The sequence below is a fragment of the Zingiber officinale genome, chromosome 1A (genome assembly GCF_018446385.1).
Source record: "Zingiber officinale cultivar Zhangliang chromosome 1A, Zo_v1.1, whole genome shotgun sequence".
Taxonomy (NCBI): Eukaryota; Viridiplantae; Streptophyta; class Magnoliopsida; order Zingiberales; family Zingiberaceae; genus Zingiber; species Zingiber officinale.
In genome coordinates, this window is record NC_055987.1 from 153163447 (window position 1) to 153190068 (window position 26622).

Consider the following 26622-nt stretch of genomic DNA (forward strand, 5'->3'; position numbering starts at 1 on the left):
GCTTAGCACAGGCTAGCCATACTGGTCGTGCCACTTGACAGGGATGTGCCCCATGCTAAGGAGAAGTTCCAATTCTTGACATCGCTAGATTGTGTCACTTGACAACAATGGCGGAGCTAGCAAATGTATAGGATCCCCGAGCTAACTGAAAAAAAAGTAGCCTTCGGACTACTTTCTCACTTTTCTACTCGGGCTATCTTCATCTCGTTCTCAAATATTTTTTCTTTTTTCCCTGAAAAATTCGGCAACTTCAAGTCGGCGTCGGCGTCAACTCCCGAGCTACAACCCGAATAGGTCATAAGGTGGCTCCGCCTTGACACGACCATGGCAAGTTTGAGGACCAATTCGGCTGAAAATATCAATTTATTTGATTTAATCAAATTTTGATATTTAAAACTGATCATCAACCTATTTAGCTGAAATAATTAATATTTTAAAATAAATAAATATTTTTTAAATTAATCGAACTAAATTTTTGACTTTGATGAATATCGATTTAATCAAATTTTTAATCAACCCTACTTTTAAATGTCCATAATATGTGAACATAAATTCTACGTGTTGATTTACTTTTATCGTTCGATTCTCAGATATAATTATATCAATAATTGAAGTAAAGATTACATTTGAAGTCAGCTGGAAGTAAAGATAACATTTGAAGTGACGCAAATAAATATCCTATGCTAACTATAAAAAATAAAAAATAAAAGATTACATTTGAAGGTTGATGATTATTTTGGTTAATCCTTGAGCACTACGTTGGTCAAACTTAAAGGTCAAATGCCATGAACTTTAATTTGTTAGTATAAAATTCATTTCGAGTCAATTGATGATTTAAAATTGACTGATGTTAGTTTTTTTTTTGTTTTTTTTTTAATTTTTTATTTAAGTAATGGAGGAGCATAATCTAAATAGGGAGGTAAATGAATCAAATCATTTATGAAATATTCGAAGTTCGATTCGATAAAAGTTCGTTTGAACTCATTTAATAAGACTCGTTAAGATAAACAAATCAAGCTTAAGTTTCATAAATATTTTGCTCGTTAGCTCGTAAACATATTTGTTAAGTTCATGAATCAACTTTTAAATAAAAAAATAATAATTTTATATTAAATTTAGAGATTTTGCACTCTGGGTTATGAAACATATAAATAAATATATTAAATTTATTTATTTGAATAGAGTAAATATTTTCTCTAAATATATAATTTAATTTTTAATGAATATTTAAATTTATAATTTATATTTATTAAACTTATTTAAACTCGATAAAAGCTTGAATAAATTCGTGAACCATGAATATATTCGTTAAATAAAGTTCAAACTCGGTTCGATTATAAACGAGTCAAACTCAAATATTTAAGAGTTCGGCTCGGCTCGATTACCCCTCTAAATCCAAAGAACAAGACATGCAAATAATAAAATGGCAATATATATCAATGGAATAAAATTAATAATGGAATAAGATCTAAATATATTGTACTTTTTTAGTATTATAGGGAACCGCATAAAGTTTTAATTTACAAATAATTTATTTTTTATAATAAATTTAGCATATTAACTATTAAGTAATGCAACACATTACTTAATATATGGATTACTTGATTAAAAAATTACTTTTTATTATAACCAGCCATCGAATAAGTTATATAAATTGAGGACAACTAAAATCCTTGCTTCCATCCTCCATTTTTATGAGGGACAGATCTCTTGGTAAAAAAAAATCAGGAAATAAACTATAATTACTATGGTCGGATTGTAGTTATAATCCATCATGCATCTACACTTATTACAATTATCAGAAGATCCAATGCAATTTGGAGAAACTCCATACATTGCGCAACTCTCAAATTTATCTTTGATCAATAAATGCTAGACTGGTATAAAGAAGCCTGAAAGAAAACAAATCATAAGTTTACAAATTGAATGAAATCATTTGATGAAAGCCCTAGTTAGTTAATGATTCCCAATTGCCCAAAATTTCAAGTGGACGTAGAATCAGAATTGAATGCCAGTGATGGCGATTTCATGCATGACAAATATCATCCGATTGCCCTCATTCCCGCCAGTTCACGTAGCTTCTCATAAACAATGAACGTGATTGCAGTCTGCGGTCCTAATCGTGCAAAAGTTGCAAACCCCCTGAAAAAAAGAAGATAACTGCATGAACTTGGTTTATTTTGATAGCAGAAGCAGATACAACACAAATGCATCTTTTCGAGATTAAGAGAGACAGATAAGCATGCAAAAAAAAAAAAAAAAAAAAAAAGAGGAAGTAGAAAAAGGTCTGATCAAATGGAAGGGGGAAAAGAAAATTCTAAACTTATGGCTAGATTCACAAGGTTGGCACACTATGAATTTCAGTTATAAATATATAAAGACATTGCATTGTCGTCTTAGAAACGTAACATTTACATAAATACTACAATTTGCAAGTCATCAAACATACACCTTTTGCCACATGAATCCCAACCAAGGTTAATAAAATCAGGATCCAGGATGGAGGATCATAAGATCCATTGACATACAACTCCTTGGACAACTTGACTTTGCAAAAGGTTGTTTTCAAGACTCGAACCCGTGACCTTAAGTAACATGGCAGCAACTTGCTGTTGTACCAAGGCTCCCCTTCATTGAAGTTACTTAAGGGCTAAAATCCTAAAATAGAATCTCCTTGTTGCATCGGCAGCCATTCAGGCAATCGCTAACACCAAGATTTACTTGACATCTACCTCAAATGAGGTGACTAATCCAAGGATACAACACTCTCACACATCCACTATCAAAACACTCATTCTCGGAAACCCTCCGGAGGTGGAGAAACCTCGTACAAAACTCCAATACAACAAAAAGAAACAGAGAAGCTAATACAAACAAATCTTATAAGATTTATAATATTGAAACCCTAGCTTGCTCCTTCTTGCTTATCCATCACTTGATCAACTTGAAAATGCAACATCACTTCCCTCTAAGTCTTTAAGAAATCTAGTGGTGAGTTGGAGAGAATCAATGAAGAGAGTGGAAGCGGAGAAGTTACTGAAACAGTGCTCGTGTCCACTTTTTTCTTTGGCTCTTCGGACGCCTTAATCAATTAAGAATCTCCTTAATCGACTACCACGTCAACTACCTGCATAACAACTATTTTTCTGAAGCTTAATCGATTACGCATTCCTAAACGACTAGCCTGATTGATTAGGCATGCTTCTATTTGCGCGAGCACAACCCGTAAGTGATTAAGCCTCCCTGCTTAATTGCTTACCAAAGCTTTTGTGCATTTGTGAAATTCTAACTTAAGTGATCAAGCTGATCGCTTACCGATCTTAAGCGATTAGGGTAATTGATTATCCTAATCGATTACCAACCCCCTAACTTCTAAACCTAAGTCTAGGGTTCCTTCACCCAACCGTGACCTGTTGGGACTCCTCCTTACCTAGCATCTGGTCAACCTTAACCTGCTAGAATTTCTTCCCTAAGTGCCCAATTAACCCTTTGACCCACTTGGACTTTTCTCCTTGTGCCAAATGTCTGGTCAATCTTTTGACCCACTTAAATTTTTCTCCTCGTGCCAAGTATCCAGTCCTTCATGACCTATTTGGACTTCCAATCACTAGGTATCCGATCAACCATTGACCCACCTGGACTTTTCTCTTCGTGCCAAGTGTCCGGTCCTCCATGACCCACTTGGACTTCCAATCATCAGTGTCCGATCAACCATTGACCCACCTGGACTTTCAACTACTTGGCTTCACTTATCAGGACTTCCTCACTGCCTAGCTTCACTCACTAGGGTTTTTCACCTCGCTTCACTCACTAGGACTTTTCATCACCTCGCTTCACTCACTAGGATTTCCATCTGCCTAGGACTTTTCGCATGACTTCACTCACCAGGATTTTCCAACTGCCTAACTTCACTCACTAGGACTTTCATACCAAGCGTCCGGTCAACATTGACCCACTTGGATTTTCTACTTTTGCCAACCTTCTCATTGGTCTTGCCCTTACCTAACTTCTAGTTAGAACTTCCCAGTCAAGTATCTGGTCAAATTTGACATACTTGACTCTTCTTCACATCACCTCCAGTTAAAACTTTCCAGTCAAGTATCCGGTCAACCTTGACCTACTTAACTCTTCTTCACATCGAACTGGTCAATTTTGACCAATCTCCCCAAACGGACAATTGCACCTATAATCTCCATATATCGTCAAACATCAAAACTCAAACATCAAGACTCAAGTTTGAGCCAACTCAAGCTTAATCAAACTGGTCAACCTTGACCTAGGGAAATTGCACCAACACTTTCATTGTAAAACTTGCATCATTTTGAGTACAATATCATCTTTACTTTGCCCTTTTGGGATTTTCCATTGCCAGAACGAGGAGGTAAGGCCTCAACTTTCCCTCTTGATTTTTATCTCTCCTTCACCTTTCCATTGCAAGAGGTATATCGTGTATCCAAACTATTAGACAATCAAGAATGCTAAGTAGAATGAACAGTGCACTCATGATTCTATTTGATCCTTAATGTGATTATAATATAGATTCTGGATCATCTATGTATAGAATATACTGTGCTTTGGCTTATTTTTGGTTGTTGTATGTTTACTAGTTAAACTAGTTTTTGTGTGTTTTGAAGTTAAAACCTAGACGCATCTTCAATTGCTTGTATAATGAGCGATTTGGCAGTTATTTGATAGTTAACATAAATGTTAGAGACCAGGACTGCCATTCTTAGCCTTTGTTCATGCAAGAGAGTAGTTAAAAAAACATAATGGATGATTATTTAGTAGGACACAAGGTACCTTTGCAAGTGTCCAATTGTACTCGGACAACTATCAATCAAATGACAAAGAAAAGAGATTCACGGAAACAAGGTTGACAAATAAGTTTATTCTATCAAAGTATCATCCCATTCAATATGGCTGAAAATCTAAATTTTGCAAATAAATTTATCATCCAAGGATGTTATGGTATAAGGATCAAAATTGTCTTAGTATAATTACAATAGAGGCACTGATTAAAGAAATAAGTCAAAAAGAATAGCGAATAGATTAGAAGAGCATAAGGTGAAGTGAAACAGAATGTAATGTTTGTTCCATTTGCTCACTAGGAAGAAGAAATACTTGATTTGCTCTTTCTTGTGAAGATTCTAATGGGTTAGTATTCCTAACATTTTGGATGCATCTCACATTTCTCATACTGCAGAAAAATATTTTAAATGATGGATGGTATGTTGAAAAGGTTGGAGATGAAAATATTGTAATCACAAAAGGAAAATATTGTAATCACAAAAGAATGAATACCACAACCTTAATATATTGCTTTTCAATGTCAACACATTTCACCAAAGGGAAAGATCTTTTTAGGTTGGCCATAATTCACTTTGCAAGAATTTATTTGACATTGGGGGTGTCAGCCACAAGTCATTTTGAGTTAATAAAATACAAAACAAAATCTATCAAATACATAGTAAAAATAATAAATGATATACAAGTAGAAAAAAACAATATTTGAATGTGCGGCCAATTCCACCCATCATAAACTATGTTTAGCCCAAAACTAAAAGATAAAAAATCTAGAATTCAAACCAAATGAAATCTTGAATTTATAAAATATCTACATTAATTAATTCAAGGAATATAAAATAATCACTAAAATATATTAATATAGCATCCAACAATATACAAAAACCATATTAGATACTATGTGAAAAATAGAACAGTTTAAAATGAAGTGATGAAACTAACTTGCATGCTTGATTATGCTTCTTTCCATGTAACATTGTACTTCTAATATCAGCAACTTCAGTTTTATATGTGAAACCAAACACATAAAGCTATTGAAAGAATATCTTTTATGTGAGACCATCATAAACTTGGTTTGATAACACTTAATGACAAACTCATAAGAAAAAAAAATATTGCAGTTGAATTGGAAGAAATAGATTACTTTTATTGTTGAACAAACAAATTGCACAACATGCTCAAATGCAATACATATCATTTTTTAAAGAATTACAATATATTGGAAGTAGAAAGTGATACTCACCCTTTGTACAGTGCTCCAAATCCTTCAGTAACCACTACCTGAGAATGCACAAATATGAAAATAAAATTTGAAAAAAAAAAAACAAAAGAGGAAGATTCTAAAATTAGAAAACAATGCCACTTTAAATAGGAAAAAAAACAATTGTTTGAAAAGAAATTTGTGGTAGAGTTGCTCTCAATTTCAATAAGAAATGGCTCCCCACTCAAGAACACATAACGTAATCAGATGCAACTCTATGTGATCATCAAGGGACTAGAGTAACCAAGGCAAACGAGAAAAACATCTCAGTTCTAAACAAATAGAATTGAGACATATATATATTGTAAATGCTCATACCGTTGGAAAAATGCAAGTCCACGCACAATACCTGATAACCACAGTGAAGTGTATTTCTGTAAGTTCTGGCACCACTGGTTTCTCGCTGTAACATTAAACGAGTTTTAATCATGTCAACTGGTGCAGTTACAAGAGTTCCCACGGTTCCAGCTATGCAACTTGAGCTTCATGCAGGCATTGAGTTAGTTGTTTGTTAAAGCACTAGAAATTTATAGATCTTGACAGCTGAAACAAACCAGAAATTCATTATACATGAGATGTAGACCAAAACCTTCTTCAAGAGGAGACCACTTGAGTAGAGCCTGAAAAAAAAAAGCAAATTGAATAAGAAAATATGAATCAAGCTGCAGAAGGCATGGCAAGGAAACAATTTCAAACTATTAAATGATTTTACCAGCAATAAGCAACTAACATAAAATAATCAGCACATCTTTAAAAAAAAAAAAAGGTTGAACCTGCTTTGATTCATCATAAGTTGCCATCTGTGAAGCTGTCAGACAACTAGCTCTAGCCATTGCAGGACCAACTCCTTTCCAAAATGCCTTCAGACCCTCATGTGAAACAATTCTGTGGATCTCCCTAAGGGGTCCCATTTGCGAGCTAGAGTTCATTTGCAACCTTACCTTTGGAAAAATATGCTGCATTAGACGAGAGCCATATGCAAGTAAATACACACTAAATACTGAAGTAATCTGCAACTTCCTTACCTTCAAAACTTCCATTGGATTTGTTAATCCGGTAGCAATTGCTCCTGAGAATGCCCCAGATGCAATTTTCACTATGATGTTAGTTGAACCAATTAGGTGATCTAAAACATACTTTGAGGGTTCATATAAGCCTAATCGAAGACCTCCATAAATTAGAGACCTAGTTACCGCAGGTCCAAGTCCCAAATACAGTGATCTAGGTCCTTCATTTTTCACCATTTGAGAAAATATTGTTCCCTGTTGTCATCACATATCTTATTTTGAAGTTGTCTCTTGGTTCAGACAGAATGAACAAAGCTTCCTAGCAAAGATAAACAGAAGCAATAAGAGGATACCATCCCAACCAAAGGTCCTCTTTGACCAGCCAGCTGCATTTGGAGTCTAACTTTGACAACATCTGCAACCAATTCATAAGACCTTGTTAAAAAAGCAATCACGACCTTTTATTTAGGTTTTTCTTTACTTGGGTGAAAAAATGGAGGGGTGGTACATGATCGATTCATTCTCCATGAGCAATTTTGTTAATTCTCCATGATCATCACATATCTTAATTTTCCACCCAAGTAAATCTAGCTAAATCTTAGTGGAAGCCGAAAGACACACCGGCTAATGTCTATGTTGGCGTCTAGAACTAATGTCTAACAATTTTCAACCATGTACAATTTGTCAACTGCCCTCAAGTTTGTACAGTACTATTCCCATTATTATTTCCTGCCTAAATTCTAAACTGATCGGAGGTGTTGTAGCAGCTACAAATCCATAGCTGCTACAACATGTGTAACAGCTATGGTTTGTAGTTTCTACAACGTGAATGTTACGTGAGCCGGTCGAATCCGCATTGTAGCAACTACAATTTCATAGCTGCTACAACAATTGTAGCAAACTGTAACTGCTACAAAATGGTAAGTGAACAAGGTTGAATCCACGTTGTAGCAGCTATGAAACCATAGCTATTACAATGTGAATGTTAGGTGAGAAGGTTGAATTTGTGTTGTAGCAACTACGGTTTCGTAGTTGCTACAACATGAATGGTAAGTGAATAGGGTTGAATCCACATTATAATAGCTATGAAACTGTAGTTGCACAACATGAATATTTTTGAACAAGTATGCGTTATAGAAACTACGAAACTGTAGTTGCTACTACATGTGTAGCAACCACCAAACCATAGCTGCTAAAACGCACCCGACCGACTTAGGATTTAGACAGAAGATAATAATGTGAATAGTATTAAACACTACCAAAGGACAATTGGGTAATTATACACGGTTGAATAGTGTGGTGGGGCACATTTGATAAAAATCAAAGTGGAACAACGCTTTGATGATTTGGAAAAAAAAAAGGCGCCCCTTTGACTTTTGCCCAAATGAGTTTCTTCAAAATAAAAATAACAGCCCAAAGAAATAGAATAGAGAACGTTAATTCACAACGTATTATCCAAAAGATAACCTGTTTACAATGCTCTCTGTAACGACAATTTGCATGCAACTATGTAGGGTTCCTTAATTTCTTATCGAAGATAGCTAATTTATCAGATGTACGTACAACACTATCCAAAAATTAAACAACGAAAACAAAAAAGCGAATTTGTCAAACTAGACAGAAGACAATTGGGTACCAAAGGGATGCGTGACGGTTGTAGCAACGGCAACAGAAGCCCCGCTGGTAGAGAAGTGATTCGCGGCATAGGATAGCGTCAAATCAGACCTCTTCTTCTCGCCCCCTCCCATCATCTCTAAAATCAGTATAGTCAAAACAACAAATTTAGAAGAATAACCACAGAAGAATCTTCACGAAACGAATCTGGAAGAGGCGTCCGAAAGTTCTTTGGAGGGAGCAGCGATCAAGGAAGAAGAAGGCGGATTAAATCCAAAAAAAAAAGTGGAGAATTCGTGAAGAAAAATCAAGAATTTGAAATTACCATTAAAAGACGCCGTCCCCCGGGGAGGAGGGATGGACGGACGCGAGCGTTGCGCCGCTTCCCCTTCTACGTCTGGACGACTCTTCGAACGAGTGAAATTTAAAAAAAAAAAAAAAAAAAATCTAAGGTTTTAATATTATTAATATTTTTAAAAATATTTTAAAATGTCTATTGAACTAATAAAAAAAGGTTAAAAATTATAAAATTCATAATAATAATTTATTTATTAAAAAAACACTTTTATTATATGTTTTTTTTCAAAATTTTTAATTCTGCAATCCTTATCATCATTAGTTAGCAAGTATTTAATCTTAAATTTGATGCATCAAAAGTGATTGGTTGGATAAAAGAAAATTAAAAAAAAAATAATTAATCAAATTAGGTAACGTTGAATCTAGAATGTTCAATTTAATTCTATAAAAAATTTTAATTAATCATCACGATAAATCGAAAAGTACTCATGACAAGTAACTCAGAAGTCTCATATCCCTTGATTATGCGTCTCATTTAAAGAAAAAATTCTTACAAATACATTATAACTAAAATTGAATCGTAAATATCTGAATAACAATTTAACATCCTTCCAATGCATCATAACTCTCAGGACAAAAGAAAATTCATTAAGGAGAATATAAAAGAAGACTACATGCATCACTATTGAATGGAAGAAGAAAAAAAAACTTAATTTTAAAAGCGTCCGTGATTGAGATATCTCCATTAGACATTTGATGCGAGATTATGTTCCCCATTAAAAAAAACAGAAGCAACAAAGTAAAAAAGGAAAAAGAAAAAAAAAGTGTTTCTATACAATTTCTAACAGTACTTTTAGTAAGTGTTCAATATATTTCCTAATTAAGATGAACTTTGATTCCTTGTCTATATTAAATTTAACTTTTGATTGTCTGTAGATTGTTAGGTTTAGATTGTTAAATTTAAAATTCGTATAACAATTTATAACAATAATTGACCGAGTACGATGCACTATTGTTTTCCTATTCAATCATAGAGAAAAAGCATTCAACCAAGAAGAGATTGGAAAAGCCTTGGACTTTTCATCATATCACGACAAACAAAGTGCACATACGGAGGAAGTTAAACAATTAACAGGAAAGATACACCAATTAGTGAGACAACAGTAAATACCTTGTTGAGTTTCCTCTTTCCATAAGCATTCATCCAGACTTTTTAGCTTCTGTTGGCGAATTGAGGGATTGAAACTGCCAGATGATCTGATGAAGTCAAATCAAGGTATACTTCCTCCTCTTCTCTCTCTTGAATTTAAGGGGAAGTTTTAACTAGTTGACCAATCATTTTTAGATTTTCAGATAAAGGAAAACCACAGAAGTAAGTTGATTTCTTTCTTTAATTCATGAGCCGGCAAAAACTTGCACCATTACCTCCACAGCTCTACCTCTAAACACAATCTAACAGTTTTCTGGAGAATTCATTTCAAAGATTTAATACAGAAATAACAAGGAAAGGCAACAAGAAGGTTTTACAATAAGAACTTGAAACAATGACAACGCGAAGAGATAATTGATGCGGCAAAACACACAAAAGAACTTTTTTTTTCTCCACGATGAAATCTTTCAAGCATAAGACAAGTAGATGAAACTAACTACATGACCAGATCATGCTGGCAGCTTCAACCTCTCATTCCAACAACTATCGCAGATAAGAATTAAGCCAAAAACAATTGAGGAGAAAAGAGGAAGAGGAAAAGAGAGAATATATAGTGGCTAATAGTGATTCAGATGGTGAAGCCTAAAGAAGTCATGCACCGCGGTGGTTGTGATAAGGAGGCCCTCCCTCCCTGTCTCATCTATATAGTTGCAGATATATAAACATGCATATAAATGCATCTCTCAGCATCATTAATTGTGGTTTGGCTGGTGAGAGTTTTGGTCCCAACTGCTACATCTAACTAGTGACTGTGACTTTTGTGTCTCTTGTTGGTTAAATCACAAGTTAGGTTATAAATTGAATATAGTTTTATTGAAAAGGAACTAAACCAAATTGTACTAAATTACTGGATTTTCTTTTGACAACTACTCAGATATTGACAACTAATGGACCTATGTAAACCTGGGTGAAGTATAGTAGATTCCAAATTTTTCCTTCTTTTCATTCAATATGGTTGAGTCGACTCAATCTATCAAAATATCAATGCCTAGGCTGGTTCAAGCAAGGACAGGTCCATATTTCCGAAGAGTGGTGCAAGCAGATATGTGTAGGGTTGTCTCTTTCAAAGGATGGTTGCAATGTCATAGAGTTGACAGCCAATTGAGACTAGGACAAAGCTAGCCCTTAGAAAGAGGGACCATTGGTGTTTGCATTTGGCATTAACAGATAGATAAGAGGCATATGGCTGCCCCTTGCACTGTATCCAACTCATTCCATTTATGTTCATTTATGGTTTGATGGCTCATGGAGCTCAAATTGTGGGAACTAGAGTGGTTACCATTGGTTATAAATCTCATCCATCCGTTATCTCTATCTTAAGGAATAGCCAATTGTTAAACTGTTGAGAAAGTGACTTGGTGATAACTCGGAGAAGGAATGATTCATAGGTTAGCAAGAAAAGATAGTCTCATCAAAGTGAATGGTTATTTTGGATTGGTGAGCCTCTCTTTCTACTACTGTACTGATTAGGGAATCACATTAGAACAAGCATATCAACATGATTCAATAATCAAATGAAGTTCTGAGCTATTTGGTACTAACTGAGCTGGCAAAAATAAACAGTCAAACCTTATTTGGGCTGTCTGAGATAACAATGGGAACATAGATTGGATCAGGAGTGCAAATGGCAGATAAATCAAGAGCAAATTCAATTGATTTTCTTCCTGACATAGTCATTATTATATGAACAACAAAACATTTGTTGATTAAAATAGCTACAAAGGCTTCAATAAACGTACTCTTTTTACCATGTTATGCAGAGAAATAATTTTCCAGGAGACAACACAATTAAGCAAAAGAATACAGATGAGCAATGGACACCATCATTTGGATTATTAGTTGAGACAAGAACATCTTAATCCAATAGCATTCAATCAGCAAGCTGTAAAGAACATAATGAGCTGTGTGACCTGTGATTAGTATAATTTAGACCTACTATCTAACAAAGCAAAATAATAATAATAATCATGATGCAACATTTCCTTTTAAAAAGAAAAAATTTGCATGAAAAGAAAAGTCACAGTTTGCTCATTTCTTAATTCTGAAAACAACAAAAAATAACACTACAGATGTTGAAAAAAAGTCACAGTTTCTTGCAAATGTATTCCTAGTACTCATTATCATATATCAAAAGTGGATAACAGAAAAAAAAAATACAATAAACTAATATATTCTTAAAACACAAACCCTCTAATTGATTAAACCTATCCATGAACTGCATCCATCATCCACAAGTAAATACATACAGTCATGATCTACTTTATATCATGTAATCATGTATCAGGTAGATTTACTTGCTCACAATTTATTTTATCCCATTAATAATCTCATGCATCCATCTCAAACTTCTTTATTAGAAGAGGAGTAAGAGAATAGTTTAAGATGTCAGATGATACAGGAATTAGGAATACAGCTCCTGCGTGGTTTAATCTTGAGGCCTAAAAAAGAAAAGAATGGAAAGCAATGAGTTCCTGTCTAAATTATTCCTCCTGACTCTGTGAAGGTAAACTGAATAAAGGTTACCAATTGAAGAAACCCAGGCAAGCTCTTGAAAGTAACTCTGCCTATGTCTTTTCCCATTGCCACCATATCATCAAGAGCATATAAGCCTTTTTTCGAAGTCTCTAGTGCTGACATTTAACACAAAATAGAAAAGAAAAAGGCAATTATGGTGAATTCACAAAGTATGAAACAAATGCATTAATATATTTTCAAAAACACCAAATTAACCTCGTTTTCCATCAGATGAATTGATCAAACACCTTAGAACACAATATCCATCAGTATCACGATGAGCGTGGCCAGCAATTGGTGTACGACAAGACCAATCAAGTGTCTCAAGAAATGCCCTTTCACAAACATCAGCTAATTGAGTATAATGATGGTTCAACGAAGCTATACAGTTAGCCTGATTCACAATCAAAGAAATGTCAATGCCCATTGTATATCGCATGCACACAGAAAAAAAAAATAGATATGCCCATATTGATATAGAAGTAAGAATGCTATGTGTTTTGTGGAATTTGTAGTGTTATTATAACAATTACTTGAACATCTTGAGTCACAAAGTTACCATGTCATTAAAGGTAATGCTAAAAATTAGATATATAATTCCTGTGTCAAACTCACCCGCATGAGCAACCTTTTGTGTTTACTTCAAGGAGTTGGAACGAAATTTAAAGTCAAACCATAGAAAAGAATTAAGGATAACTATCCTAGTGGCATGAAGTTTGTGCATAGCAGAAACAGCAAAAACATGTAACGCCCCTAGTGTTCTTTTTTATAATTTATAAATTGCGGACACCACATATTCATGCATCCATAGTGGTTCTTGGTTCAAATAAAATTACATCACGACTTGAAGAAAATAAACATAGCTAAATGTGGAATTAATCTGGAGGGTCTTTGGGTTGTGCTGTCATTGTTCCGAGCTGGCCCGTCATCACCTCCTGCCTCGTCGGTTTCGTTGTCTGAAAAAAAAAAAATCAAAGTCGAGTCGAGAGACTCAGCATGTTCAAAATGGTGTTATGCATTAATTAGCGACTATAATCTAGTGTACTAAGGGAAACCATATACAAGGTAACTTAGGATCTCCCTACTAGCATACTATGAACGTAAGCATAGACATTGATATAAGCATGAGAGCATAACCATAAGCATGGTAAATGACCTAGTCATAATGATAGACTTGATCATGAGCATTCTTGCATGATATAAACATACACATAAAAATAGACTTTATCATGAGCATATACCTGGGCATACATGAGCATGGACATAGCATATCATGAACTTAACATATTTATAGCATGAACCTAATATATTCATAGTATATCATGGACTTAACGTATTCATAACATAACATGAACTTATACTTAGCATATCATGAAATTACATATTTGTAGCATGACATGAACTTATACATAGCATATCATGAACCTAACTTATTCATAGCCTAACATGGAACTGATATTGGGCTCCCTCTAGGACCTTGTCCCGTAAACGGGATTTCTCTGGGGCCTTAAAACGGGATCCCTCTGGGCCTTTTCCCTCACAGTATTCCCATCAAATCCTCATCATTTTGTCACGGTTGACTTACCCGATACTCAGTGTTGTTAGAGGTGCGAGGCGCACCGAGGCGCAAAAGGGCTCCTAGAGCCTGAGGCGCGAGGCGCGCCCGAGGCGCACACCTCTTGAACATGAGGTTAATTACTAAAGTACTAAACTATTGACACACTCATATAATGTGTCAAAAATGATAACCATTAATATTCCACACACGAATATCAAATATGACAAGCAAAATAACATCATGATAAAATTAATAAAAGTTTCAAACTTTCAAGTTTCAACTTTCTAATCTAAACTAACGAAGTTCATCAAAACAACTTAACAAGCGTAATAAGTCAAATTAATCATCAAGATCAAGATCATCCTCATTGTATTCTTCTTCTTCTTTATCTTCATCTTCTTCAAATTCAATTTCTTCTTCTTCTTCATCTCTAAGTCTTAGAGATGAGTGTCTTATAGAGGAAGATGTATTTTCTTTCTCGACTTGTTTAGGCCTAGCATGTGAAATAGAGGCTATGGATGCAATATTTTTTCCTCTAATACAATATTCAGGTTCTTCAGCTCCACTAGCCCTAGCAACGACATCCCATGACAAGTCATCACCTTCAAAAACCAACTCATCTTCTTCATTATCACTTTCTCCATCCATTCTACCCATCAACCATTCATTACTGTCATCAATATCTGTCAAAGAGATGGGGTCAATCTTATCACGTGCATCATACCGAAGTTTTAAGGCACGATTGTATTTCACAAATACCAAATCATTCAAGCGTTGCTGAGCTAGCCTATTCCTTTTTTTGCTGTGAATCTACAAAATGTCAAAAATCACAATAAGTATAATAAAATAGTAAAAAATATTTTCTACTTATAAAAGTAACATACTAATAGCATTATATATTTATATTTATTACATACCTACTCAAACACACTCCAATTGCGCTCACATCCGGAACCACTACAAGTGAGGCTAAGCACTTTAATAGCAAACTTTTGCAATTCTGGGGTATTTGCTCCGTAGCATTCCCACCATTCTGCTGGAGATAATGCTCTTCTGTATCTAATTGTCACATTCCTCCCAAGTAGCCCTTCTGCCTTTCGATATATAGAGAGTTGGGTAGTGATTTTATCTTGCTCAGCAGCGCTTGAAACCAATCTCTCCATAGTTTCAAACAAACCATTCACCACTTCTCCACATATATTTGAATCTATGTATGAATAAAAATATTCTAGATTCAAATAATATCCTGCAGCATGCAAAGGCCGATGAAGTTGGCATTTCCATCTCGTATCAATGATCTCAAACACTTCTTTGTATTTCTCTTCTTTCTCCTTAAAGGCCTCCATAATTGTTTCTTTTGCCCTATCCATAACTTCATAAATATAGCCCATTGCAGGTTTTCTTTCCCCATCAACCAGTCTCAGAACACGGACTAAAGGGCCATATATCTTTAAAATATGCACAACACTGCTCTAAAATCTAAGTGTCATGATGATTTTAGCTACCTTTTTCCCCGCTGCTTCTTTTGCCCATTTACTCTCTGTCCAATCCTTGAAATGAACATTTTTCTTAAATTTTGCTTCTGTAGGTGCATCCTTTCAAGAGTGAGAAAAGCAGTAGCAAATCTTGTGACACCCGCCCGACAAAGCTCTTTTTGTCTTGTGAATTGCCTCAACATATTTACCATGCCCGGGCAAACATAAATGTAAGCATTCACACTCATTGCCTTCTTCAATGTTGCTTTAAAATCAGGCAATTTCCCAATATCTTCTAAGATCAAGTCAACGCAGTGAGCAACACAAGGAGTTCAATACAAGTGTGGCCTTTTTGCTTCTAATAATTTTCCTATAAAAGAAGTTAGAAAACTAGATAAGTTTAACATGCATAAGAAAAAGCATATTGATAAGAAATAATTAAATAGATTCTTACCAGCAAGCACATTGTTACTTGTACTATCTATAACAACTTGAACAACATTTGCTTCTCCTACACGCTCCACAAATCGATTAAGCAACTGAAATATTTTCTCTCCAGTCTTTGCATAATTAGAAGCATCAACTGATTCGATGAAAACTGAACCTTTAGAAGAATTCACTAAAAAATTAATCAATGTCCTATGTCTTTTGTCTATCCACCCATCTGCCATCAAACTACAACTATACTTGGCCCATTCTGTTTCACACGACTTAATGTAATCATTTGTCACACTATCAACAACTTTTTTTAGAAAAGGAACCCGCACCTCATGATAACTAGGTCCTTTTAGACCTATACCATATTGGCCAACCAAGTCCAGCATCTTTTTGAAGCTTGAATAGTTAACGGCATTAAAAGGAATCGCCGCATCATACATCCACTCAGTTATGGCCATACAAGTTTTTTCCCTCAATTCTTTTTTGTATGCCTCATTTATCATAGTTTGTCTCTCTTTACCCTTTCTACTTTCAATATTTTTTTGCATATTAGGAGCAAAATACGTATCCATTGGACCTATTTGTCTTGGCCTTTTTTGCATATTCACTGATCTAGAACTTGTACTTGTACTTATAGGTGGCACAACTTTAGCTCCAACATCATCCATATCAATATCATCACCAAGAGGGTCTACATCCTCAAAGTCCAATGTTGCAAGTTTAGAAAGATTACTTTTCTCCATCTTTTTCTTCATGAAATTTTTAATTTCTTCACGTACATGAGACGGACATCTTTTGCAAGTCGTAGTATTTCGAAACCCTCCAACAAGATGTTGTCTTGCACGATAGATACCCCTTTGGTAACTTTTTGACAAAAGTTACAAATCAAATCATTTTTGTTATTCGGATTAACTTTTTGAAAATAATTCCATCCAGGATCTTTTGATATATATGTTGGAGTAACACTACTACCTTCCATGATAATTGAACAAGAAAATAGGTTGAAAAATCAAAAATCAAATAAAAAAATAAAATCAAATCAACACTGTCGGGAATAGAAAAGCACAGTACCAGTAAAAAGAGAACAAAAAGACAAATGAAAAATAGGACAACAGCTCGAACAGGACCAAACAACAAAAACGGACATCACAACAAGAACACTGCACCCGTAATAGAAAAACTAAAAAAAAACAAACAAAATAAAAAAATGAAAAAACAGAAAAAAAAAAAACAAATTAATAACTGGACAGCAGCTGCAGCACGAATGAACAGGATCAAAAATACAGCAAAACGAAGAGCACGGCAAGAACAGTGTACCAGACAGCGAGAACAGTGTACCAGGCAGTAATAGAAAAATGAAAAAACAAAAAGAAAAACAGGATGAAAAAATGAAAAAAACATGAAAAAAAAAATGAAAAACTTGATAGCACAATGATAAAACATGATAAAAAATACAGCAAAAAGCCAAAAACGGACAGCAAACAAGATTACTAGCTGCACAAATAGCAAAAACGGGAAGAAGAAAACAAAATAAGGCAACGGCGAGAACACGAAAGCAACTCAACGAGAAGAAAAAACAGAAAACGAAGAAGAAAAGAAGATACCAGAAGGTCCAGAACACAGAAAAGAAAAGAAGAAGAAACGAAGAAAAAGTGAAAACGAAGAAGAGAAAAAGAGAAGAAAAGAAATTACAGAAGAAGAAGAGAAGAAGAAGAAGATAACAGAAGAAAAACGAAAACGAAGAAGAGAGGAAGAATCAGTGAAGAACAGAAAAACGTAAAAAAAAAAAAAGGAAACAACACATACCTGGGCGAGTGGCGACGGCGCGACTCAGCAACGGCGGCGGCGAACGGTTCAAGTTTCTTCTTCTTCCTCGTTCTTGCGTTCTTTTCTTCTTCTTCGTGTGTTTCCTTCTTGCGTTTTTTTCTTCTCCTCGTGCCCTAAATCATGTTTTTTTGGTAAAGAATCTAGATATTGTTCACGATCGTGCTTGCGATCGCGCCCACGATCGCGCCTCATCGCATCATCGCGCCTCCGTTGAGGTGCAAAGGCGCGCCCAGGTGCGCGCCTGACGAACAGCGCCCGCCTCGCGTGGACAAAGGCTTTTTTCCTGACGCCTTGTGCGCCTGACGCCTCGGGCGCGCCTTTAACAACACAGCCAATATTGGGCTCCTTCTGGGGCATTTTCCCATAAACGGGCTTCCTCTGGGGCCTTTTCCAGTAAACGGACTCTCTCTAGGGTCTTTTCCCTCACGGTATCTTCATCTTTATCGTTATCGTTATTATTTTTTTACAGTCAACTTACTCGATATTGGGCTCCCTCTAGGGTCGTTTCCTGTAAACGGGTTTCCTTTGGGGCCTTTTCCCGTAAACGAGCTCCCTCTGAGGCCTTCTCCCTCACAGTATCTTCATTATCATTTTCAGGAACATGTTTAGGGTTATAGCTTATCGAATTTACTAAGTAGACTAATTAACATCAATTACTAATTAATTAGATTAATTAATTATTTCTTTAGACATATCCACAACCTTAATTATCGATCATTACTCATTAAATGTAATTATTACCTATCAACGTATTAATCAATCGATTACTTCAATCAAATACCCAAATAAATTTCATTAACTACTTGGTAATTAATACGTTAATACTATTTTACTAAAACTGGGATTAAAGTTCAGATTATCAATTAATCCATTATGAAATTGCTTAATCAATTCCATCAACTAAATCCTAGATTAATTAACTAACCTTAATTAATTACTTAATTAATTAACCTTAATTAATTACTTAATTAATCTCTCAATCATTCTTATTAATTGATTTATCTATTAAACTAATTTAATCAATTAAGCTAATTAAATTACTCAGTCAATTATTTAATTAATAATCTTAATTATGCAAACCCCCTCTAATTAATTTCCTGATTATATTTAATTAATCAACTATTGCTCTAATAATCAAACTACATTAATAAATCGGTTAATATTACTTGATCGACCCATTAAATCTGTATTCAATCAGATTAATCGTTAATGCAGTTAATCATATACTAATCAATCTCAATCAATTAATGAGTACCTATTAGATCACCAACCATTTCATCAATCTATGAATAATAAATTATAAATAATTTAATTCATTAAATCTCTAATCAAGATTAGATTATCATACCATAAATAAATTACATAGTAGACCTATTCATCTATTCGTTAATACATTAAACTTAACTAACACTTGGATTCAAATAAATAGAATAAACCTTACAGGTTAATTAAAGAAATAAATCTTAATTTTAATTAATTAAACAACATGGTACCTATCGAAAAGTCATTAGAACTTCGTCCAATCATTGCATGAACAAGAAAAGAAAAGCATATTCGTTACCAATAAAACATGAGTTGAATTTGTAGCATACAAAAGCATAGAACCAAAACTAACATAACATACTAAACCTAACAAACTATAAAATCCGAAACTTTAAAGAATTATTGAAACTAATTAAGAGCATTAACATAATAGGAACATGCACCATTCATTGAAGCCGAAACATGATATCATAATAAGGAAACAAACCTAATCTTACAAGCTACCCAATCCGAAACTTTAAAGAATTATAGAAACTAATAAAAAGCATTAACATAATAGAAACATGCACCCTTCATTGAAACCTAAACATGATATCATAAAAAGGAAAAACCCAAAACTACACAAGACTATAGAGGCTAATTAAAACAATAACATGGTTGAGAATATGCCTTAAGTACTTAGCTATTACTCCTTGTCTTCCCTTGAAACTCTAGCACCGGTGGAGAAACAAAGGGTGGGGAAATCTCCTTAGAGTCGGCAGCAAGAAGAAGAACAAGTGGTGTTCTAGGTGAGGGTTTTATATAAGATGGAGGCTTTAGGACTTTATCTAGATTTTTATCTACTAAACCTTTATCCCTATCCTTTATCCATATTCATAATTATCTGAATTTTATATATACATATTTGTATGTGATAATAGTGTAGTTCTTGGTTATTATCTACAACATATGCATTTTATAGATTATGTATATACAGACGAGTCACATATAAGTTCATATACTTTTATTTAATACTAGATAAATTTTATAAATGCTAAGCCCCATATATTATTTATAAAACTTAATGCTAAGTCTAAATAAAAACTTATTTACATGGTTTATATAATTCCATATATAATTTTATCTATTTAATTCTATTTATTCTTTGTAATTACACCTTATTTTATTTCCATATTATTTAGATATCCATTACATACATAGTAATATTTAATTCACATATTATAATTTATTATACGTCTATATTACATTTTACATATGATACTATAATTTACACATTATATATTTTATATCACACAAAATATGGAGTAGGCTAGAATTGTAGTGTCTGAAACCGCTTATTTCATTAAGGATATTTATTGGATTAAATTATAATTTAATTAGAATTCAGATTTATTTAATTAAGAGGATTTATTAGATTAATTACAATTCAAATTTATTTAATTAAAGTTATTTATTAGATTAATTATATTTAATTAGAATTCAGATTTAATTTAGAAATTTATTAATTTAAATATATAGATTTAGTTAGATTTAGTTAATTAATTAGCTTACATTTATGGAATTTAATTTGATCAATTTTATTAAGGAAATTGTTGGATATAAATATTAATTTTATACCCAAACATGTATTTTTATAGCCATACAAAATAATATTAATTAAATAAAAATAAGAAAATATATATATAAGATTAATATTATATATATATATATATATATATATATATATATATATATATATAACGTGTAACATGCAAAATATATATAATAACTAATAAACTACAATATTATTACATACAAATTATATATGTATATATAAAATTCAGATAATTATGATATGGATAAAGGAAAGAGACAAAATTTAGTATGAGGTTTTATAATATATATATATATATATATATATATATATATATATATAGGAATTAAAGGACTTAGCATTTAGGAATAAAATTTAGTATGTAGAAATTTGTAAAGATTATTTATCTAATCGATATAGAAATAAAATATTTTGTATGATATAAAATATATAATGTGTAAATTATAGTATCATATATAAAATATAATATAGACGTATAATAAATTATAATATGTGAATTAAATATTACTATGTATGTAATGGATATCTAATTAATATGGAAATAAAATAAGATGTAATTACAAAGAATAAATAAATTAAATAGATAAAACTATACGTCTATAGAATTTATTGTAATTAATCCAATAAATCCTCTTAATTAAATAAATTTGAATTCTAATTAAATTATAATTTAATCCAATAAATATCCTTAATGAAATAAGCGGTTTCGGATACTACAAAACAATAGTGTCTATTTACAAATATTGGCTTATATTGAGGAAGCCACAACCTTCAATATGCAAAAAAGGCTTGCAAAAGCAAAGTAACTAAAGTAAAAAAAAAGTAAAACAGCACAATTTACCATTTTATCATCAACGCCTCTACAAGCAATTCCAATAGCACCTTGAGCAATTGTTAGAAGCATATCTTCAATAGAGAGAAGAGGAGCCTTGGGCAGCGGTAAAGTTGTCGTCGTGTGACCTAAAGGTCACATGTTCGAGCCTCGGAAACAGCCTCTTGCGTACAATAGACCATTTCTCGGAACCCCACATTGGCGGAAGCTTCGTACATCAGACTGCCATTATATATCATCAATTGAGAACAGAGCTAGCTGCTTTAACCCTGCCAATGTTAACTGTTTGTGCAATTTTCCATGAGTCAAGGTTGACCAGGTTGACTAAACTTGAGCTGGCTCAAGCTTGAGTCTCAATATTTGAGTTTTGATATTTGACTGTGTATGGAGATTGCAGGTGCAATTGTTCATATAAAGATTGATGGTCAAAGTTTGACCAAAAGTCAAGTAAGTCAATGTTGACCGGATACTTGACTGGGAAGTCCTAATTGGAGGTTAGGCAAGGGCAAGTCCAAAGGGAAGGTTGGCAGAAGAGAAAAATCCAAGTGGTCAGTGTTGACCGGACACTTGGTGTGGAAAGTCTCAGTGAGTGAAGTCGGGCACACCTGGTGTTTGGAAATCCAAGTGGGTCATAGAGGACCGGACACTTGGCACGAGATTGTAAATCCAAGTGGGTACCGGACACTTGGCACGAGGAAAAAGTCCAAGTTGGTCAAAGGATTGACCGGACACTTGGTGACGAAGGTCCAGCAGGTCAAGGTTGACCGGATGCTAGGCACAAAGAAGTTCCAGCAGGTCAAGATTGACCAGATGTTGGGCAAGGGAACCCTAGACTTGTGTTTGGCGAGATAGGACTAAGTAATCGATCAGTTGATCGATTGGCCCGAAGTCCAATCGATCAGTTAATCGATTGGGAGAACTATCGTGACAAAGGCGACCCAATCGATCAGCCGATTGATTGGGTTACTCCAGCTGATCGATTGGGAGTTTATCGCAAACACACAGTGGGTTTCCCAATCGATCAGCGACACGCCAATCGATCAGGCAATCGATTGGGCTCAGTTTTCTCACGAGATTGCGAGGAAGCTGAGTCAATCAATTCCCGGTCTTCCGCGAGAACACAGAGGGGCTCTAAATCAATCAATTGATTGATTGAGTGTTGGTGCAGCGGAGACCGGAAAGAGGGGGGTGAATTGCCTGCAACTAAAATTATACCTTTCTCAAAGCTTTCCAACTCTTAAAATAAAGCAACAATTAATAACAAAACAGAAAGACAGAAAGGAAATAAAACTCAAAACTTTAACCTAGTTACAACCAAGAGGGTTATTAATCCAGGGCGATGAAAAGCGCAGTAAGAAAACTCCTTCTCTGAAGGCGGAGAAGCCTTTTACACTTTGAGATCACAGAGGTTGCTTAAACAGGAATTACAGAGTTACTTTTTCGTATCAATTCGTTGTCCTCTAAAGCTGCCCGAGACCCTCTTTATATAGGGGTTCTCGAGCTTATCAGATCACCTGATCCTTCGGGATCAGGTTTGACTCGAGAGGGATCGGTCGACCGATCCCCAGGTTCGGTCGACCGAACCTGCTGTATCTGCCCATTCTTCCGTCTAGGTACAGCCTCTGTGGATCGAGCTTAGGTTCGGTCGACCGATCCTTTTGTTCGATCGACCGATCGGCCAACGGTCTCCAGCTGAGTTGGCCCGATCAAACTGCTCGACTTGGTCTCTGGATAAACTTAGGTTCGGTCGACCGATCATGAGGTTCGGTCGACCGATCACTTCACCGCTGGCTTATGTGATGCTGACGTGTCACCAACGGCTGTCTTCGGTTAAAGAATGGTTCGGTCGACCGATCAATAGGTTCGGTCGACCGATCAATAGGTTCGGTCGACCGAACCGTTGACAAGTCAACTCCCAGTTGACTTGCTCCGGTTCGACTCCTTGGATGATTGCGACCATCCGGAATAGGGCTCACCCGAACCCAGTTCCCGGCCTTCTCCTCGAGCAGTCTTCCGTCCGGCTTCTCGTCCCTCGAACGCCGCGCACGTTCTTCTCGCTCCACCGGAGTACTCTTCCGTAGCTCTCTCGTCCTTCGGACGCACCGAGCCCGTCGGCTCCCTTCCCGTGTCATCCTTCTCGCCAGCGTCTTCCGCTCGACTTCCTGTGCTCCTAAGTTCCTGCACACTCAGACACAGGGTTCAGACAAAACGCAGGACCTAACCAACTTGGTTGATCACATCAAAACTACCACAGGGTCCAACATTGAGGACTCCCCAATTGATTAGGATATGACCATTGCGTAGATTGCGAGCTTTGGATGGTTGAGATCGATTGGATCTGACGTGGCAATCGATTGGGAGCAGGCCCAATCGATTGGGAGTCCTAGATCACGACAGAATAAAGTTGTTGGCGAGGTTCAAACGCACGGCTCATGCTCTTCTCTCCACTATTGTCGCTGGTTCTTGAAAGTTCTTGGACACAAGTGTTGCTGCACTTCCAAAATTCAAGAGATATCTACAAGCTATAAGAGATCATGTAAGAAGACATTTTCATCCCCGTTCCAGAATGTCCCAACCCTAACAAAGTTGCTTGAACTTCACCTTCATTAAGTTTCTTCAATCAGTTCTGGGCAGTCCAAGTTAACAACCTGTATATTTGTTTGATTGTATAAGCCTCTATGATGAATCACATATATGTGCTGAATAGTAGAAAAAAGACAAAGAAGGGAGAAAGGATAGCACCCTAGGCACTAAAGCAATTGGTATGCATGGGCTAAATAAGACCAGAATCCGTTCAGCAAATGGACATATACTATGTTGGGGACTGCAGATAAAGAGATAACGAAACAAGAAAAAGTTGATTGATATCACAAAAGAAAGAATATGGATGTCAGCTTAACACAATTATTTTAGGGTCTGACCATAAAGACCAGATGCATGGGCCAGTTCAATAATTTGTTATTCGGAGGCAGGTTTGTTAACATGATAATTACACAAGTTTGTTAACATGATTGGTAGTAAAGCAATGTCATGAGAAGCAGGTGGCAATGATGAGTTGTACCTTAGACCAATATCACACCAAGGCATTGCAGAGTTTAGGCATGTGTCTTACATGTTGAATAGCTACATGAATTCATGTTATGAATATGTGTCACATATACAATAATTGACATACAATGTGCATGCATATCATCACATTTATCATTTTTTCAGAAAAAAAAAAGCAAAAATAAATAAATATACCATCACAACCGTGTGTTTATATCCTCCAAGATTACGTATATAACTTAGTTTGAATACTTCTACTTTGTTATTACAAATGTTCTTGAATTTATACTTCCTTACAGAAATATGAATACAGTTGAAAATTCTCACCGCCATCTGTCCATGGAGGGCATTTATGCAATGACGAGTACTAACCTACTAGGAAGCTATCCGAAGAATGCCACGAAAGTGGAGCCATAAGCCACATAAACAAAGGCATTCATGTCAAAGAATGAATATGTGCCTTGCAATGCAAAATATAAGTTACATAACTGAAAAGCTATATAATTGTGGTGTTACTACCAAGCAAACATGTTCTCACTGATCAATTTACCGAGCTCTATGACTGCTTAGCAGAAAATAGAATATAAACTTCTATCTGAAGCAAAATGGAACTGCAGAGATTAATCTAAAAATTGTACCTCTAGTTATGGATATCTGTATAAAATTTGAGACTGTCTCCTGAGGGAGGCAGTTCCGATAACACTTCCAGCAGGTAGCTCGGAGAGAGTCCTTGCAGTTAAGCAAATGAGCACATCCGTTACATCTTCTCGAGGAAGGTTGCAAGGCAATATTGTACCATCTGGAAGATAAGTGGGAACATCCTTCATTGAGTGCACTGCAATATCAAATCTACCCACCAACTGTGCCTCATCTATATCTTTTGTGAATAAGCCATCGCCGCCAATGTCTTCAAGAGATTGATCAAGTATCTTGTCTCCTGTTGTCTTAATGATTACTATGTGAATAGCTCCTTCCTCAGCTAGCTCCGGGTGTGTTGAGATTAGTTTATCCCAGGACTCTTAGGCATGGGCAAGTGCTAATGTACTGTCCTACATGGCTACGACAACTAATATTAAATGTGCATCCACAACGCATGATAATCTAATAAAAGTCTGCTAAAAGAACCTCCTTTAAAGTAAGATCTGGCTTCGAGAATAATAGAAATCGAGTTTAAAAGAGCGGCAAAAATGAAAAATGGCATACCTCCCGCGGGTGCCAATTCACACAAGGGTGACCTGAGCCTTGGAGTACTCCTAATCCACAGTCATAGCTGATCTGACGACCACGGTCCGCCTCCCATAGGGTTTCGAAGCAGGGGAGGAGAGAAGGCTCTCCAGGCCACAAGATCGAAGAAGCAGCGCGAAACGAAGTCATTCCCATGTCGACCAGCCTATGCTAATTCCCCCAATTCCAGAAGAAAAGAAGGCGTGGAGAATGGACATAACTGGAGACGCTCGGAAGCCGCCATCAAGATTTGGGACTGGATTCCGGGGTTTTACGGATTCCGGGGACTGGAGAGGGGAATCGATAATGTTAGTGGATTTTCGCCGCTTTTGCTACAAAAGCGAAGGCTTATTCAAATGACTAATGTCGTTCCAGAGACAAAATTCTACACTGTAATTAGATTCTTAAATGTCAAATCGCTGCACCGAGCATTCATCTAGGAAGAATTAAATCATGAATGACATGTGACGAACGCGTCAAATTTTAACCTCAAAATTTCGTATGATAACATTCTATATTCTAACCATCACATTACTCTGACTAACTCGCTGCACCATAATCCTGAGCTACTGGTTAATGGATTTTCCAAACAACTTCGATTTATACACAAAAGTCAGCATATTCGCCACTTTAGTTCACCCTTTTTTTTAGTAAATT

At 35.2% G+C, this 26622-nt stretch overlaps 2 protein-coding genes across 9 annotated transcripts; both read right to left on the reverse strand.

Annotated features, from left to right (window-relative positions):
- Window positions 1-1759: 1759 nt before the first annotated feature.
- LOC122038027 (mitochondrial substrate carrier family protein ucpB-like) lies at window positions 1760-10851 on the reverse strand. Of its 3 annotated transcripts, XM_042597569.1 has the most exons (10): window positions 10638-10845; window positions 10154-10445; window positions 8708-8824; window positions 7425-7486; window positions 7090-7326; window positions 6838-7005; window positions 6635-6684; window positions 6414-6546; window positions 6047-6084; window positions 1760-2142 (listed from the first exon to the last, which is right to left on the reverse strand). In XM_042597569.1, the coding sequence occupies exons 3-10, from the start codon at window positions 8820-8822 to the stop codon at window positions 2043-2045; spliced, it is 903 nt and encodes a 300-aa protein (XP_042453503.1). In that variant the 5' UTR covers window positions 8823-8824; window positions 10154-10445; window positions 10638-10845; the 3' UTR covers window positions 1760-2042. The 3 variants fall into 3 exon arrangements, 2 of the variants coding, with proteins under 2 accessions (XP_042453503.1, XP_042453504.1); XM_042597570.1 differs by lacking the exons at window positions 10154-10445; window positions 10638-10845 and adding an exon at window positions 9011-9159; XR_006127785.1 differs by having other exon boundaries at window positions 2042-2142; window positions 6619-6684; window positions 10154-10851.
- Window positions 10852-12361: 1510 nt separating this feature from the next.
- LOC122038028 (porphobilinogen deaminase, chloroplastic-like) lies at window positions 12362-26405 on the reverse strand. Of its 6 annotated transcripts, none has more exons than XR_006127787.1 (6): window positions 25945-26405; window positions 25380-25790; window positions 24295-24341; window positions 12923-13662; window positions 12716-12822; window positions 12362-12630 (listed from the first exon to the last, which is right to left on the reverse strand). XR_006127787.1 is itself a non-coding variant. In XM_042597573.1 (6 exons), the coding sequence occupies exons 3-6, from the start codon at window positions 24298-24300 to the stop codon at window positions 12520-12522; spliced, it is 402 nt and encodes a 133-aa protein (XP_042453507.1). In that variant the 5' UTR covers window positions 24301-24341; window positions 25380-25798; window positions 25945-26396; the 3' UTR covers window positions 12362-12519. The 6 variants fall into 6 exon arrangements, 3 of the variants coding, with proteins under 3 accessions (XP_042453507.1, XP_042453506.1, XP_042453505.1); XM_042597573.1 differs by having other exon boundaries at window positions 12923-13100; window positions 25380-25798; window positions 25945-26396; XR_006127786.1 differs by lacking the exon at window positions 24295-24341 and having other exon boundaries at window positions 12923-13100; window positions 25380-25798; window positions 25945-26399.
- Window positions 26406-26622: the final 217 nt, after the last annotated feature.